The 17,127-nt window shown below is 39.0% G+C and overlaps 1 protein-coding gene across 2 annotated transcripts in view; it reads right to left on the minus strand.

Moving 5' to 3' along the window:
* FMN2 (formin 2) overlaps positions 1 to 17,127 on the minus strand; it is a 358,907-nt gene that overhangs the window by 29,770 nt on the left and 312,010 nt on the right. For both annotated transcript variants that reach the window (XM_032862943.1, XM_032862944.1), the window contains one exon: positions 670 to 819. In XM_032862943.1, the coding sequence (XP_032718834.1) occupies positions 670 to 819 (150 nt within the window). The remainder of the gene's footprint in view (positions 1 to 669; positions 820 to 17,127) is intronic.

Consider the following 17,127-nt stretch of genomic DNA (forward strand, 5'->3'; position numbering starts at 1 on the left):
GGCTGCTGTCCTGGGAGAGCTAGCCTTCCTCCTGAATTAATATTTAATACACCTCTACAGAATTTCATAATCAGTGACAAAGACTTTATTTCATACACCTAAGAGAAAAAACTTCCCTTCATTCCTGAAAAAGTTTACTTTAGGAAATGTGGTGTAATTCTACAAGAATCCTGAAAGATCTTTTAAAAAATACCAATCATCTGTTTCCTGGTGACATCTGCCAGAAACTTCAATACAAATGGTGAAATTTGGACAGTATCTCATGAACTGAGCAAAAACAAGACAAAACAAAAATGATTCATCTTACCTTTATATGGTCTTTGCTATTGGTCTTTTGAGGTGAGTAGGGGTTATCATCTCAGTAGGTTTGTTCTACTCCACTTACATGATCTGCTTTTTTGTGGTTTCCTCCTCACAGAAGTTGTTTTACCAGACGGTGGTCCTGGCAAACCATTTCCCTGCTATGCTCTGCAGCATCATAGCCTCTGGGCCAACCTTCTTATTCAAACTCCAAATTTTGTCAGTTCTCAGCACCCTGTTAGACTCGATATCCCAGATTGAGGGCCATCTAATTTTTCATTTAGGCTAGAAAAGTTGGCAACCCCAGTGATGTCACACCTAATAAAATACCAGTTTTAAAATGCCATTGTGCAAATGAAAAAAACCTACCTTTCTTGTAGAATGAGTTTGTTCTCTTTCTTCCAAAAGTCTTTAAAGTCAGAGCTGAATTCATGCCAGATACTGAAGAAAACATTCGGGGACACCTCCTTTTCTCCAAGTTTTGGCTTCATGAAGAAATAGGCTGTCGTCTCCAAAAAGCTGTCAAAGCACACACAGGAGCATAAAAGCTGTGATTACTTTCCAATATGGGATATTCTTCCTTCATCCAAATGGTGATTTCATTCATACACGGTTATTATTACTAAGAAGACTCAAACTCTTCAAGCATCAACAGTAGTCGCTTACGGTTTTATGTTAGAGTTTTGGATACAGATAGTAGCAGCTGACTAGAATCCTCCATATACTGATAACTATCCTTGGTCCAATTCCATTGTCAAAGTTAATCACTAAGTGCCTGATATACCGCAGAAATAAACGTGGAATCAAGTTGGGACGTATTATAAGTAGTGGGTCTCTACTTTCTTTCTACACTCTAAAGTAATGAAATATTAGCCATTTGTCCCCAAACTACTATGTATTCTCTATGTATTTTATATTGCTTACATACAGCTGGGTTTCCGACATTGCTGAGGAGAAAAAAAAGCGAGTCTCAGGAAATGGTGACAAAGTCTCTCATCAGATCATGGCAATATCATTGACTGGATGGCAATATCATTGACTGGATACCAATATGGCAGCCAGCACTGTGACTGTGGACTGATGTGTCAGTCTTTTTTTTTTTTTTTTACAAAGATTTTTTAATTATTTATTTGACAGACAGAGAACACAAGTAGGCAGAGAAGCAGGCAGAGAGAGAGAGGGGAGGAAGCAGGTTCCCTGCCGAGCAGAGAGCCCGATGCGGGGCTCCATCCCAGGACCCTGAGATCATGACCTGGGCAGAAGGCAGAAGCTTTAACCCATTGAGCCACCCAAGTGTCCCTGATAGTGTCAGTCTTTAAAAGGTGCTGCTTCAGAATACAACTACATGAAGCTCGGAAGAGTTTCAGAAGGCCTCGTTGACAAAGAACATACAACTGGTAAATGGTATCTTTACGACTCAACAAAAGTCTTCCATTCCCATAAAAAATGCCCTGAAAAGGACCTAGGCCAATAAAACCAGTAATGTCATGGTGAGGACACCTGGGCAGCTGGTCAGCGTATGGCCAGAGTTGCTGCAAAAAGGAGTGACATTCCAATAACCTTTGCCACCCCCTTCCCTTTTCTCCCTTATCCTGGCAGGGCCAGCACTTTTGCTGCTACACAAACCTCTGATTTACTGATTTACTATGAAGCAAACATTTCTAAGACGACTCGAGTTTGCCATATTGCATTGTTTGATTAAAAATATGTGTTCACACGTACACACATCAACACACATCTGTGTACGTATTCAGTTTGTCCTATAGCTGATTTCAAATCCTTATCCTGAAAAATATATGAAAACTACCTCCTTGAGATGAGCACTAGTAAAATGAGATATGTAGGGTAAATGTGCTCAGAAGGGGAAGGAAACCGAGCCTTACACACGAATAAAGAATTCACAGCCACCCTATGACCAACGGGCTAGTCTCTTCTGTTTTTAAACTCGCCTCACAGTAGTCTCTAAGCAGTGAGATTCCCAGGGACACTAGGTTTTAGATTCTGGGGCGAGACGACAGCATGCATTTGACCAAATGTGTAGCTCCCGGGAATTATGTATTTCTCCCTAGTCTGCCTCGTAGGAAAAATGACAGAGTAAAGTCAGTCAATCCTGAGAGAGTCAGGCTAAGTGGATACAGTATATGAGAATCTGGCCGTCCTGAGCCATCGTAATGACATCAGAATGCGTCCACAGGATGTGCTGATGGGGAGACAACTGCCAGGGGAGGAGATGGCCGGCGGCAGGAAAAGTCTAAGACAGATCTGGGTCATATTTTATTAAAACTGATAAAGTGCGCACATACTTCCCTCCTGAGAAAACCGCTCATTCTCCTTATGAGCCCAAAGACACTTTACGACCTGTATGACAGAAATTAGGTCTCAGATCCCTGACATCCATTTACTTTTTCCCACCATTTCTTGGTATTTATGCTTCCTAAATTGATCATTAAAGTCCAAGCCAGTTAGTCTGGGCAGACATACCTAAGCTGTCATAATTGATTCCTCTCTTTAGCCACTTAGAACATTCTGAAAGTTCTATCATGAGGCAGCACGGTCTAAAGCAGCAAATACAGGATTCAGAATCATAAACAACTGAATTCCAAAACACGATTTTCCAAACTGTTACATGTTTCAACACAAAACAAATTTACTTTGTATTACATATTATTTTCCATCACAAATACTGTGTATTCTATATTATATAAGAAATGTGAATACATATTTACTAAAAATTTTCTCTAAACTGTAACTAATTCAATTGAGGCTGAGTTATTAAAAACCATTCATGTGATCATGTTCCCTTGCAGACATTTTTGAATTACTGGCTCGCACACAGGTTTCTGATACTGGTAGTAATTATTCTAATTATTGAGTAATTTCCCCCTGGCTTTGTCATAAATTGCCTACGTAGCTTTAAGAAGGCAGCAACTTCCGAGTTTCAGTTTTGAGCTTTTCAGTTTCTTCAGGTATAAAGCGGAGGATAGGTCTCCTTTTCAAGGTTGTCATAAAGATTCAGTGAAAAGTACTTGCATGTTATAAACTAAAGTAGCAATACATGTATTAACTTTCTAAGAAGGATTTTTCACAAAAAATGCTCTTTGTGCAAGACTCAATGAACTTGTGAGACATACGAGATCCTGCAACTGAACCGAAGTCAGCATGTGAAAGTGCTCAACAGCACGAGTCTCGATAATGACAACCTATGTGTGCAGCCATTTCTCTGGAAGTGGCCACGGTGAAAGAATGTGTCACCGAAGTAGGACACAGAGAGTAAAGACTTATCTGAGGATCACAAATGCTCTCCCAACTGCATTCAACCACCCACTCCCTAGAATGCATCATAAGCTCTTTCCAAAAATAACCAAATAAATGATGGGCAATAATTTCTACAAGTTATCAAGGTACCTTGTATGCTAGAGGCATTTTTGGTTATATAATCCTATGCAGTATTAGGTGGCATTCAGCTAATTCAGTCATATTTATATGACATGAAAGATACCCATTTGGATATGGGTGCAAGGGATAAGTTCCATGCTTTCTGAATTAGCACTCCCACCTTTTTTTTTTTAATTTCCTAAATTGGAATCCAGGAGGGTCCCATCCAACAAACAGCAACACAGGAGCACAAAAGAGGGCAGGCATTTTATCTGGGACTTTCCTCACTACCGGCTGTTCTGTGGGACACTCTTGAAATGACAGTGATACCCTAGAAGCCAGTAGTGGAAAGAACCGTAGTTATAATGCAAAGAAAATGCAGCAGTCATAGTAAGAGACAACTCCAGAGGTCACTAAATAATCCAGACCCTGCAATCAGGATTCGTAAGTAGACGTCTCTGGAAAAGGTCAGTGCTACACCTCTTTTGCTACAAACATGAAATAGTACAAACTATGGCTCTGCGATACAATCAAGGTAGCCACAGCATTCTGAAAAGATAGCTTCAGCAGAACTGTTTTGAAATCTCTCAATCCCCACATCAAAACAGAGCGAACTGAGATATTAAAAACCAAAACTGATAAAAAAAAAATCTGCAAAAACACTGTGTCCAATATCACCACAAACCTCCAAATGCAAACAGGGGAGACAAACCACTGACAACTCAGAACCTAAACTGTGACATTGTCTATATGGGAGGAGGCAGAGGAAAGCAACGGGGCGGGGGGAGGTCCCGAAAAACAGAAGAAACCCCGAATCACAGGCGCCCCTGAAAATTGTTTAAGGGATATGTGAGAGGTGCAGCTGAAACTGGAAGGGGTTTTATACACTCTGGCGCATGGAAGAGAAGATCTAGAGTCAGTTCTGAAAGGGCTGGGGACAGCCTGAATATATGAAGTCTTAGTACTGACCCGGAGAAACTCCCTCTTTTGGCAGAGCTCTGCACTGGTAGAAAACGCTGGGAGTAGATTCAAATTGTGCAGGATAAAGAAAAGGACGAAGGAAACAGGAAATGCAGATATTAGAGGGGCAAATCTGCAGGCAGTATGAGGTCATTTTTTTTTCTTTTTTACCATTACGCACAGGCAACAAAAGAGAAAGATCTAGAGCAGGAAAGCCACAAACGGACTAAAATTTAAAACATAAAATACCAAAAGATGTGGGAGCAGATGAAGCAGTGCTTAGAAATTCAGAACTTTAAAACACCTTTAATTAGAAAAATCAAGGTGTGAAATAATATAGGCATCTAACTCCAGAAACGGAAGAGGAGCAAATGGAACTTGACTAAGCAGAAGAATGGAAATAATGCAAAGAACATTTAGTAAGAAATAGAAAATAAACCTTACAGAAAATCAGTGAGATCATTAACTGGCTTACTGAAAAATTTACTAAAGTTGATAGCCATCTACCAACGCTGATAAAGGAAGAAAGAGGAAATACAAATTACCAACACCACAGATGAAAGTGGGGTTATCATGATAGATCATACAGGCCTCAAAAGTATAATTATCAACAATTTTATGCCAAAATGTATTAAAAATTGAAAGTCTGAGGGTTGCTGGAGGGGAGGGGAGTGAGAGGGCTGGGGTGGTTGGGTGATGGGACACTGGGAAAGGTATGTGCTATGGTCAGTGTTGTGAATTGTGTAAGACCGATGAGCCACAGACCTGTACCCCTGAAGGAAGTAATAAATTATAGGTTAATAAAAAAAAATTGAAAGTAATCTCAGTTATTTCAATAAGTGAAATTTATTTCAATAAATAATTATTTTTTATAAACCTGTAATAAAAAATATCCCTTTGCAAATACTTGTAGTCCAAATTGTTTCATAGGTACATTTACACATATTTAATTACACCTAATTAATGGCATATTTAATGAAGACATAATGCCAATTTAACACGAACTTTTTCAGAAAACAGAGTGAGAGCATGTTCTTAACTCATTTTATAAGGCCAGCATTACTCTGATGTTGATACCAAAAAATAAAAACATATGGGAAAAAAAGAGAAAGTTTTATAGATCAATATCCCTTGTCAACAAAAGTAGAACATCTTTCATATAATATTAACAAACTGAAAGCAGCGATTTAAAAAATGGATACTATGTCACAAACACCCGGAGTTTATGCCAATACAAAGTTGTTTTACCATCTGAAAAGCAATCAGTGTAAACTGTCACATGAGCAGAGTAAAGAAAGGCCATATGGTTATTTCACTAAATGAATACAAAAAATTTTTAAAAAATAAAATACAAATGATTATAAAAAAAGGAAAAAATTCTTTGTAAGATAGGAATAGAAGTAAACGTACATAATTAGATAAATGGCATCTGTGAAAAGCCTATACCTAACATCATAGTCAAAATTATGCGTGCCATATGATTCCATTTACATGAAATCCAAGTATATCCAAAATTAATCTATGTTGATAGAAAACAAAATAATGATTGTCTTTTCAGAGAGGTGTGGGGTAAACAGATTGAGGCAACAGAACTGTTTTGAATGAAGTTTGAATGGTAGTTAATCATTGAACCTGTTTTATTGTATAAATTATGCCTTGATTAACACAGAAAGGATGGAAGAAAGTAAGAAAAACAAACAAACAAACAAACAAACAAAAGAGAGATAGAAGGAGACTAAGAAAGAAGAACTGGAAGGAGACTGCGATTAAGTCCTATGTTTAATAGTTATTAAAAAAACAAAAAAGAAACGAGGGATAAAATAAAGTTTCTATGGACCAATGAGAACATCCCAGATCATGCCAGAAACAGGCCTAATAAGCAGATGAAAACGGTTGGCTAATATTTTAAGACAAGCTAAAATAAATTAATAAAATGATATCAGCTATAATAAACACAATTAAAAATAGAAAAAAAAACTCAGAAACAAGGTGGTATAATTTAGTAAAGAACCATGAAATATAAAATATTTCATACATGAAGTCTGAACTGGAAACTCACAAGAGTTACTAAGAAAAATGTATCATTTGTTAATAGAAACAGAAGATAAAATGAAAGAAAAAAGTTTAAATCAAAGAGAAATGAAGAAAGTAAAGAGGAAGCTACAAGTATAGAAGACATTCTCACAGGTGTCTTATAAAAGCCCCTACAAAAGATAACCAAAGGGCACCTGGGTGGCTCAGTGGGTTAAGCCTCTGACTTCTGCTCAGGTCATGATCTCAGGGTCCTGGGATTAAGCCCTGGCATTGGGATCTCTGCTCAGCAGGGAGCCTGCTTCCTCCTCTCGCTGCCTGCCTCTCTGCCTACTTGTGATTTCTGTCTGTCAAATGAATAAATAAATAAATAATCTTAAAAAAAGAAAAAGATAATCAAATCAGTGGAACAGAACACATATTTAAAAATATGATTCAGGAACTTTTTTTTAAATAAATAAAAAATGTTTGAAGCTACATGTTAAAAGGCCATGTCAATAATCAACACTGAGACATATTCTAGTAAAACTACTGTATTTAAAAAAGAAAAAAAGATCCTTTGGTCATCATACAAAAAAACCAAGTTCCTTACAAAGGTAAAAAAAAAAAAAACAACCCTTACTATTATAATACATTAAGACAATATACTATGTCAGAGGACAGTGCGATGACATATTTAAGATACTAAAGACAGAAAGAGTGAACCAAATATTTTATATCTAACCAAACTGACTTTCGAATATAAAGGGCAGAGAAGAGCGATTTTCAGGATGAACAAATTGAAGAAATATTGTTCTAATGTTCAATGGTCAAAGAATCTACTAGAAAATGAGATTCAGAAAGTCAAGATGGCGGAAGAGACTCTGATGTAAGGATTGGCAGCTCAGGTTTCTCAACCTAGGAAAAGATACAGGATGTCAGACCTTAAAATTAAGAACTGTGCCCTGAACTTGAACTAGAAGTGCTGACAGAACTAACAACGTGCTTTAATTCTAGCTCTGTCTACAAAGCTAGAGTTACAGTACTAATTCAATAGCAATAGAAGTACAAACCAGGTTTGTGATCTCCAAAGACCATTCTAAATAATGATCCCAGTGCTACCTGAAGAAATAGCTCAATCCAGGACAGGGGAAGAAGTGTACAAAATGAACCTGGAACATTCTATCAAAGAAGACAGTAAAGGAAGATCCTGTCAAAAATAACTCAGAAGTAGAAAACCAAAGCTGGTGGCACCACAATTCCAGACCTCAAGCTCTATTACAAAGCTGTGATCATCAAGACAGTATGGTACTGGCACAAAGACACATAGATCAATGGAACCGAACGAGAGCCCAGAAATGGACCCTCAACTCTGTGGTCAACTAATCTTTGACAAAGCAGGAAAGAATGTCCAATGGAAAAAAGACAGTCTCTTCAACAAATGGTGCTGGGAAAATTGGACAGCCACATGCAGAAGAATGAAACTGGACCATTTCCTTACACCACACATAAAAATAAAAAGACTCAAAATGGATGAAAAACCTCAATGTGAGACAGGAATCCATCAAAATCCTTGAGCGGAACACAGGCAGAACCTCTTCGACCTTAACTGTAGCAATTTCTTCCTAGAAACATTACCAAAGGTAAGGCAAGCAACAGCAAAAATGAAGTATTGGGACTTCATCATATGAAAACTTTTTCACAGTGAAGGAAACAGTCAACAAACTAAGAGGCAACATTTCTGCCAAGAAGACATGCAGATGGCCAACAGACACATGAAAAAGTGCTCCATATCACCCGGTGTCAGGGAAATACAAATCAAAACCACAGTGAGATGCCACCTCACACCAGTCAGAATGGCTAAAATCAGCCAATCAGGAAAAAACAGGTGTTGGTGAGGATGCGGAGAAAGGGGAACCCTCCTACGCTGCTGGAGGGAATGAAAGCTGGTGCAGCCACTCTGGGAACCAGTATGGAGGCTCCTCAAAAAGTTGAAAACAGAGCTACCCTATGACCCAGCAATCGCACTACTGGGTATTTACCCTAAAGATACAAATGTAGTGATCCGAAGGGACATGTGCACCCGAATGTTTATAGCAACAATGTCCACGATAGCCAAACTACGGAAAGAGCCCAGATGTCCATCAACAGATGAATGGATAAAGAAGATGTCACACACACACACACACACACAGGAATATTATGCAGCCATCAAAAATTGAAATCTTGTCATATGCAATGATGTGGATGGAACTAGAGGGTATTATGCGAAGCTAAATAAGCCAGTCAGAGAAAGACAATTATCATGATCTCACTGCTATGAGGAATTTGAGAAACAAGACAGATGATCCTAGGGGAAGGGAGGGAAAATGAAGCAAGACGAAACCAGAGAGGGAGACAAACCACGAGAGACTCTTAATCTCAGGAAACAAACTGAGGGTGGCTGGAGTGGGGGTCGGAGGGAGGGGATGGGTGGGTGATAGACACTGGGGAGGGTATGTGCTATGGATTGTGTAAGACTGATGACTCACAGACCTGTACCCTGAAACAAATAATATCCTATAGGTTAATCAAAAATAATATAACTCAGAATTGAACTTAAAGATGGAACATTTTGTATTAGTAAGGCTAATAACTGCAAAGGACTGAAATACCTAAACATATGCTTAATTCAATGAGATCATCATAATGCTTAAGACTTTAAAAATATATTTACTTAATTTTGGAAAATGCTAGCTAACTACCTCATTATTATCTACAGCTATTTACTCATCTGCAAGAAATATAGGACAGAGGATCAGGTTTCCTGCATTAATAGGCTAAAATCAGGAAAATCTAGACTTTGGAGGAACAGCACAGGACTGCTATGGACTGAATGTTTGTGTCCAAAAATTTCATATGCCAAAGACGTAATCCTCAGTGTAATGGTATTTGGAGATGGGAGCTTTTGGAGATAATTAGGTTTAGATGAGGTATTGAGAGAACAACCCCTAAGATTAGTGATCTTAGGAGAAGACGAAGAAGCCTACTTCTACCCCAGTCTCTGCCTTGTGAGAACACGAAGGGACAGATGTGTGCGAGCCAGGAAGAGGACCCTCACCAGACCCCAAATGTGCTGTCACCTTGACCTTGGACATTGGAGCCTCCAGAACTGTGAGAAGTAAATGTTTATTGTGTTAGCCACCCAACACAGGATATTTTGTTATGAAAGTCAGAACCAAGACAAGAAAAAATGATCTAGTTTCCTCCCTAAATAAAGGTAAAGGGGGAAAAGAAGTGTTGGTGGGGAAACTATAATTAAACTTAAAAGATATCATCTAATTATAATGGTTGAATTCCTTTATATCCTGTTTCAAACATACCGTAACAAATTAAAAACATTTATAATATATACGAACAGATTAGACTTTTGAAAAGAGACTGGATATTCTGGAACATTAGGGATTCTTCTTATTTTTAGGGGTAAAAGTGGTTGTGTTCTCTGAAGTGGATCTTTCAGAGATACGGGCTAAAATACACACGGATGAAATCACGGCTGTGGAGGATTTGCTTCAGAGATACTATGGGTGCAGTGAGTCAGTAAGAGGTTAGATGAAACCGAATTGGTGACTGTCACAGCTGGCTGAGGGCTACGTGGTGGGTCCCTGTACATCCTTGACCTTTGCACATGTCTTAACTTTTCCATAATGAAGAATGTTCTTTTAAAGATTCTTTTTATTCATTTGACAGAGAGAGAGCACAAGCAGGGGGAATGGCAGGCAGAGGGAGAGGGAGAAGCAGGCTCCCCAAGGAGTCCAATGTAGGACTTGATCCCAGGACTCTGGGATCATGACCTGAGCTGAAGGCAGACGTTTAACCCACTGAACCACCCAGGCGCCCCCGAATTATTTATTTATTTATTTATTTATTATTTTTATTTTATTTAATTAATTTATTTTTAAAGATTTTATTTATTTGACAGACAGAGATCACAAGTAGGCAGAGAGGCAGGCAGAGGGGCGGGAGGGCGGGGGAAGCAGGCTCCCCACTGAGCAGAGTCCAATGTGGGGCTCGGTCCCAGAACCCTGAGATCATGACCTGAGCCAAAGGCAGAGGCTTAACCCACTGAGCCACCCAGGCGCCCCAGAATTTTTTTTTTTTAAATTACAAATGCACATACACAAGGCTATAAGCCTCTTTCAAAACGGCATTCTAGAACTATTTTTAAAAGGCTAGAATATTGCTTGAAAGACCTCTACTGGATATTGTTTTTGACTATGAGTTACGTTCCACAGATAATCGAAACAGACAGCTTTGATTTCCTTATTTGAAAAGGGGCCATACCACAAAATGAGAATTATATTCTTTCAAACTCCTCATCTGTTTTTAAGGCGGTTCTCTTTCTGGGAACCGTGTGCATAAAGAATGACTCAAATGTTGGTTTTTATTACAATGAAAAGAGGTGTTAGTAATTATCCTAAAATAGCATTTTCTTGCCACAGGTTAGGATCTATAAGGAGAAGCAAACGAAATATTTAAAACTGAGATACTGTCTGTCCTTGCTATCAATTAATTCCCATCCATGAACAGGATTTACCTCTAAAAAGTACTACATAAAACCCTGCCTTTAAGCCCAAGTCTTGGGAGCACCTACTCCGCTGCAGTCCTAGAAAAGGGCACTCTTGCTTCCATTGAATTCATCAGGTAGTAACTTTGTGCCCGACACCACAAACGCAGGGCCAAGACACCGGAGAAGGCAATCTCGATTCAATTACTTCCCTGAAGAACATTTCTATTGGGTTAACAAATAAACGAATCAAGGTATTGGACAAAGCAGTCAGTCGTGTTAAGCCTCCAGCACCCACGCCCCGAGGCACTGCCGGTGCTGCTCTCAGAATCAGATCGCCCTCTCGCCCTCTCGGTGTCCCCTGCATCAAACACACGCCTCGAAGAGTAAACTCGTCTGAGATAATGTTTAGAAAACATTCAGATACTTATTCTTCAGCACCTGAAAGCATGTCTAACACGACACAAGAGAAGGCTTTTTGGTAGGTGGCTGGGGGCTTCAGAAATAATCCCTGTTATGGAAAAAAGGATGTATCCACAGTAATGATCCAGAATGAGTAACCCAAAGATGAGCGGACTTTCAGGGCACCGGGTGGCTCAGTCAGTTAAGCGTCTCTTGATCTGGACTCGGGTCATGATCTCAAGGTCATGAGACTGAGCCCTGTTATAGGGCTCCTTGCTGGGCATGGAGCCGGCTTAAGATTCTCTCTCTATCCCCCTTCTCCTCCCCATCCCCTTCCCGTGATATACGCACGTGCTCTCTCTCTCTCTCTCTCAAAATTAAAAAAAAAAAAAAAAGGGGGTTGATTTTCAGAGTCATCAGCATATTTACTTCCTGATGTCAAAGAGATTTTCCACCCCAGGTAACATAATAGCTCCACAGCATCTTTCCCCACTGGCTTCTTGTTCCCATCAGTCTAGCACACAGGAGTTGTTTAGGAAATATTTGCTTAAAGAATGATTCTTGGCTCAACACCTGTATGGACCGTTCTGGGGAGGAAAAAAAAAAACCTTGATTTTTAGAAACTTAGTAGTAAAAAAAAAAAAAAAAAATTCTGTTGGGCCCTTAAAGCCTGCCATTAAAAAAAAAAAACAAGAGTTTTGAATTGGAAGGACCAAGATTTAGTTCTGGTTCCACCCCAAGTGGATCTCTGCTGACTTCATGAGCTTCTCCAAGCTCCGTCATCTCATCTGTAATATGAGAATGGCAGGGCCTCCTGCCTAATTGGATCCTTATGAGGATTAATGAGATCAAGGAGGCAATATGCTTCTTGGAGTTGTCAGGTACACGGCAAGATCTGTGAGTGAGGGTCCTACTACCGCTGGCCACCACTGCTTCATCCTTCCCGGAACGTTCAGAGTGTGAAAAGACCTGGTACCTGTTTCTCACACAGACACAAGAGGGACAACGACTCCTTTCTTTCCTAGACCCTCACATAATTATGAGACAACACAGGACCAATTTATAGATTAAAGCCAATACCGTTATGTCAGTCTCCCGGGGCAACAGGCAAGTGCCCAGTGGGGTAAACACGTTACCCATTCTTCCCGGCTCGTCTGTGCAGTTTATGTCAGTCAGCTTAGGGGAGGGTTTGCAGTGACCCTGCCAAGAGAAGTCCTCTCACTCGGGTTAAAAGAGAGAAAAACATCCTTTCACCCTGGCACCATGTAAGAGATGAACAGTAAGGGATTCCATCCTTCTTCCTCGAGTCTATTTCATGCAACTGCTTCATATGCCACGACGGATATTTTGTGGATATGTACACGCACGCACGCACGCACGCGCGCACACACACACACAGGCACGCATCTTCCTGGCACCTAGTTAACGAACATATCCCAGCCCCCAGCTAAGCAAAGAGGTCTGCTGAGAAGTCCGTTTGATTTAATTTCTCCTTCCTCCCACTGCAAATATAGCTCGAGTTATCAGTAAAGCTGATGCCACAATTCACGTCTGAGTTGTTGTTCTTAAGTTCTGTTGCGTCTCCAAGCTCTGAGCCAACAGGAACAGGTCATTTATTAATCTCCTCTCTAACGCTAATGCCAACAAGCTTGGGGACCAAAGTCCTCCCTCCCCAGCTCAGTCGCCAGCGTGGCGGCGCAGGCTGTTCTGAGACGCGGCTGTGTTTGCACCGTGGGTGGAAGTGCAGGGTCTGATGAGGTCGTTTCTTAGGCACATTCTCTGATCAGAGCGGCCTTTCAGTGAGTCAGCAATTCAGTCCCGGCCCCGTCTGAGCTGGGCCTGGGAGCGGGGGGTGCTTTCCTCTCAGTTGCCTCTGTGACCATCGCTTCTCCCTTCTCTTAATACCATTGTCCTTCTGGAGCACAGCAAAAACGTCACATGCTAAATGCCAGTTCATACAGAGAGGAAGAACTGCACATTTATGACTCAATTTAGTTCATATAGGCCGGATCAAGGACATAAAGCATCTCAGTATGAAATACAAGGCCAAGGGAACATACCAGTTTAAATGAACTGCCAAGGATCATCATCATAAATCTTCTCTTTTGCCTTTTTATTGTGCAATGTTGGATTTTGTAACATTATTCTCCAGAACAAACTAAAATCTCAAGAGAAAGATCTATTTTCAGTTAAAACCTTCCACAAGTAACAGCAGTTTTTGGAACCCAAATCACCCTCTTTACTTCCACCTCCTTCCTCCACCCCCAGAGGAACATACATGAAGTGTAACAAATTTTATTACCCCAAGAAGGAAGAATAAATCCCCTCCGTTCATCATTAAAAGGCCTTTGAGGGGTCTTCCGTCCCTTCTAAAAAGCACAAAGAATATTCTCGTGCCAATGATTTTGCTCCAGGCAATGGAAAGTCAGAGGAATTCAGAATGGGAAGAGGACAGACTGGTATTTCTTTTCTCTTAAAATGAAGAACTGTGGTATTTCCACCTTCGGGGTAATTGTGTTCTCAAAGCAGCCAACTGCTCTTAGAAAAAAGGTAATTCAACACAAGAACAAGTATCAGCGCATACAAAACATGGAAGAGAACTTTAAAAAGACAAGGGACACATTTTAAGTCACTGATAGGCTCCAAGAGGACAATACAAGTCCCGAAGTCACACTGATCCCCAAGATCAAGCTACTAGTAAGTCCCTAAAAATAGGAACCAGACAGTGATTATGGTCAACGATGTGAACGCAGTTTCTTTTCTCTCGTCTCCTGCAGCTCATATATACACTCCGTGTTTGCTTCTACGTTGATCTCTATTCTTACTATGTCCTGAACTGTCTTTCATGACAGCCTCGCTTTACTAATTTATATAATTTTTCACCGCTCTAAATTTTTTTCTCAATGTATAATTGCATTTTCATTTCTAAAAGTGGTGGGACTTTTAGCATCTTTCAATCAAGACTAAGTTCTTTATCCGCATGGTTTTTATCCTGTCTTCAACTATTTCCCTTAGGAAAATATCAACTCCTTTCTTTCCTATTTCCAGCATTTAATATCTCTCTTATTATTATCAGTAGCTTTTCTCCTAATCCTAAAAACAAATACAGATTTTCCATTAAAAAATACTCCTCTCAGTCAGGCAGACTCATTGAGAGACACAGAGGTTATGTACAGTTGCTTTATAATTTAATGCTTCTGTGTCCTCATTCATTTTGAAATCTGGCTTCATAGGCCATTCGTCCCTTTTTTTCTCTTGGGGTCTCCAACAAAAACCTCTGGCTTTTAGCAGTTTTCATCCTCATGTCCTTAAATAATGGGACCATTACTATCTTGCTTGTTTGAATTCAAAAATAAGAAGTCATTAACAGAGCTTTTCTTTTAGTCCTTACTGACCTATGCAAATGGAATAAAATACATTATTTCCATTTTCCCTTCAAGAATCTGAATTACGGAAGGTGTGGATCATCTTACTTTGGACTAATTTTAGATTTATGAAAAGTTACAGAAATAACATACAGAGTCCACAAAAGCCTTCAACCAGTCTCTTCCAATATTAACTTCCTATACAATCACAATACATTCATCAAAGCTAAGAAATTAACAACAGTACCACAAAAGTGAATTCTCTTGGCAGGAGCTCCTGCAAAGTTTCTTCTGAGCAAAGGGAGAGAAACTGCATAGATGAATAGGGAGGAAAGGGTAATGGTGGTCACCTCACTCTGGCATTGGCCTCCTGTCCTTACAATACTGACATATTGACATCAGTTTTAATTTATATAAAGGTTCTATGTTGTCTCATAATTATTTGTGGTTAAAAAAAAAAAAGAGGAACAGGAATTGAAATCATATGATGTATGTCCTCTGACTGTATTGGAATTGTTAGAAGTCAATAACAGAATAATAGGGAAATCTTCAGATCATTTCTAAATAATTCATAAAGAGAATGTTTCAAGGGAAATTAGAAAATGTTTTGAATTGAAATTACAACATATTAAAATTCGTGGATGTAGTTAAAATAGAACTTAGATGAAAATTTATAGCATCACATGTTCATATTAGAAAAGAAGTTCTAAGATCAATGATATAAGAGTCCACCTTAAAAAAAAAACAGAGTAGAAAATGTAATTTAAGCCTAAAGCAAGCAAAGTAAAAGAAATAATAAAAATTAGAGGAGAGATAAATGAAATTGAAAACAAGAAAATAATACAGAAAATAAGCAAATCCAAAAGTTGTTCTTTTTCTCCCTTTCTTCTTTTTTAAAGATCAGTGAAACTGATTAAACTCTAGTCAGACTAAGAAAAAAAGAGATAAGACACAAATTAGTAATATTGAAGCAATGAAAGAAGAGTTATCACTACCAATCCTATGGACAGTTAAAGGAATATTATGAACAATTCTATGCCCACAAATTTGATAATTTAGATAAAATGGATCAGTTGTTTGAAAGACACAAACTACCAAAACTCTCATAAGGAGAAACAGATATCCTAAAGGCACATATATCTACTAAAATTAAATCGATATTCAATAGCCTTCTAAAAAAGGAACCACCAGGGCTAGGAGATTTCACTGGTAAATTCTATCAAACTTTTAAAGAAAAAAAAAAAAAAAATCTTTGCAATCTCTTCCTGAAAGTAGAACCAATTCCTAAACTCATCCTATGAAGCCAGCATTACTCTAATACCCAAACAAGATGCAGACTTTATAAGAAACAAATACATAAGCCAATATTTCACTTGAACACAAATGCAAAAAGAATTATACACCATGACAAGGTGAGACTTATTCCAATTATGCAAGGTGAGTTCAAGACTCAAACTGAATCATGTGTTCTATCACATCAACAAACTAAAAAGAAATCATATGCTATCAATTGATGTAGAGAAAACATTTCACAAATATCTGACAGCATTCATAATGAAAACCTCAGCAAACCAGAAATAGAGATCCTCCTCAAATTTATAAGGAACATCTACAAAAAACTCTACAACTAACATCATGTTTAATGTGAAAAGACTGAAGGACTTCCTAAGATTGGGGATAAGGCACGAGTATCCTCTCTATCACTCTTAGTTAACGTTGTAATGGAAGTCCTAACTAACGCAATAAGACAAGAAAAGGAAATAAAATGTATACACACAGGGAAAGAAGATGTAAAACTATCTTTATTTAGGGCATCTGGGTGGTTCAGTCAGTTAAGCATCTGCCTTTGGCTCAGGTCATGATCCCAGGGTCCTGGGACTGGGACTGGGCCCTGTGTCAGGCTCCCTGCTCAGTGGGGAGTCTGCTTCTCCTTTTCCCTTTGCCTGCTGCTCCCCCTGCTTTTGCCCTCTCTCTCTGTGTCAAATAAATAAATAAAGTATTTTTTTAAAAACCTATCTTCATTTGCAGATGAATATGTCTATGTGGAAAATGCCAATGAATTTATGAAATAACTTCATAAAATTAGTAAGTATAGCAAGGCTGAAAGATATAGGTCAATATAGAAAACTCAGTTGCTTTCCTATTGTTTCCGTTGCTGCCAGCACTGTA

The sequence above is a fragment of the Lontra canadensis genome, unplaced genomic scaffold (assembly GCF_010015895.1).
Source record: "Lontra canadensis isolate GAN:19392208 unplaced genomic scaffold, GSC_riverotter_1.0 scaffold24, whole genome shotgun sequence".
NCBI lineage: Eukaryota > Metazoa > Chordata > Mammalia > Carnivora > Mustelidae > Lontra > Lontra canadensis.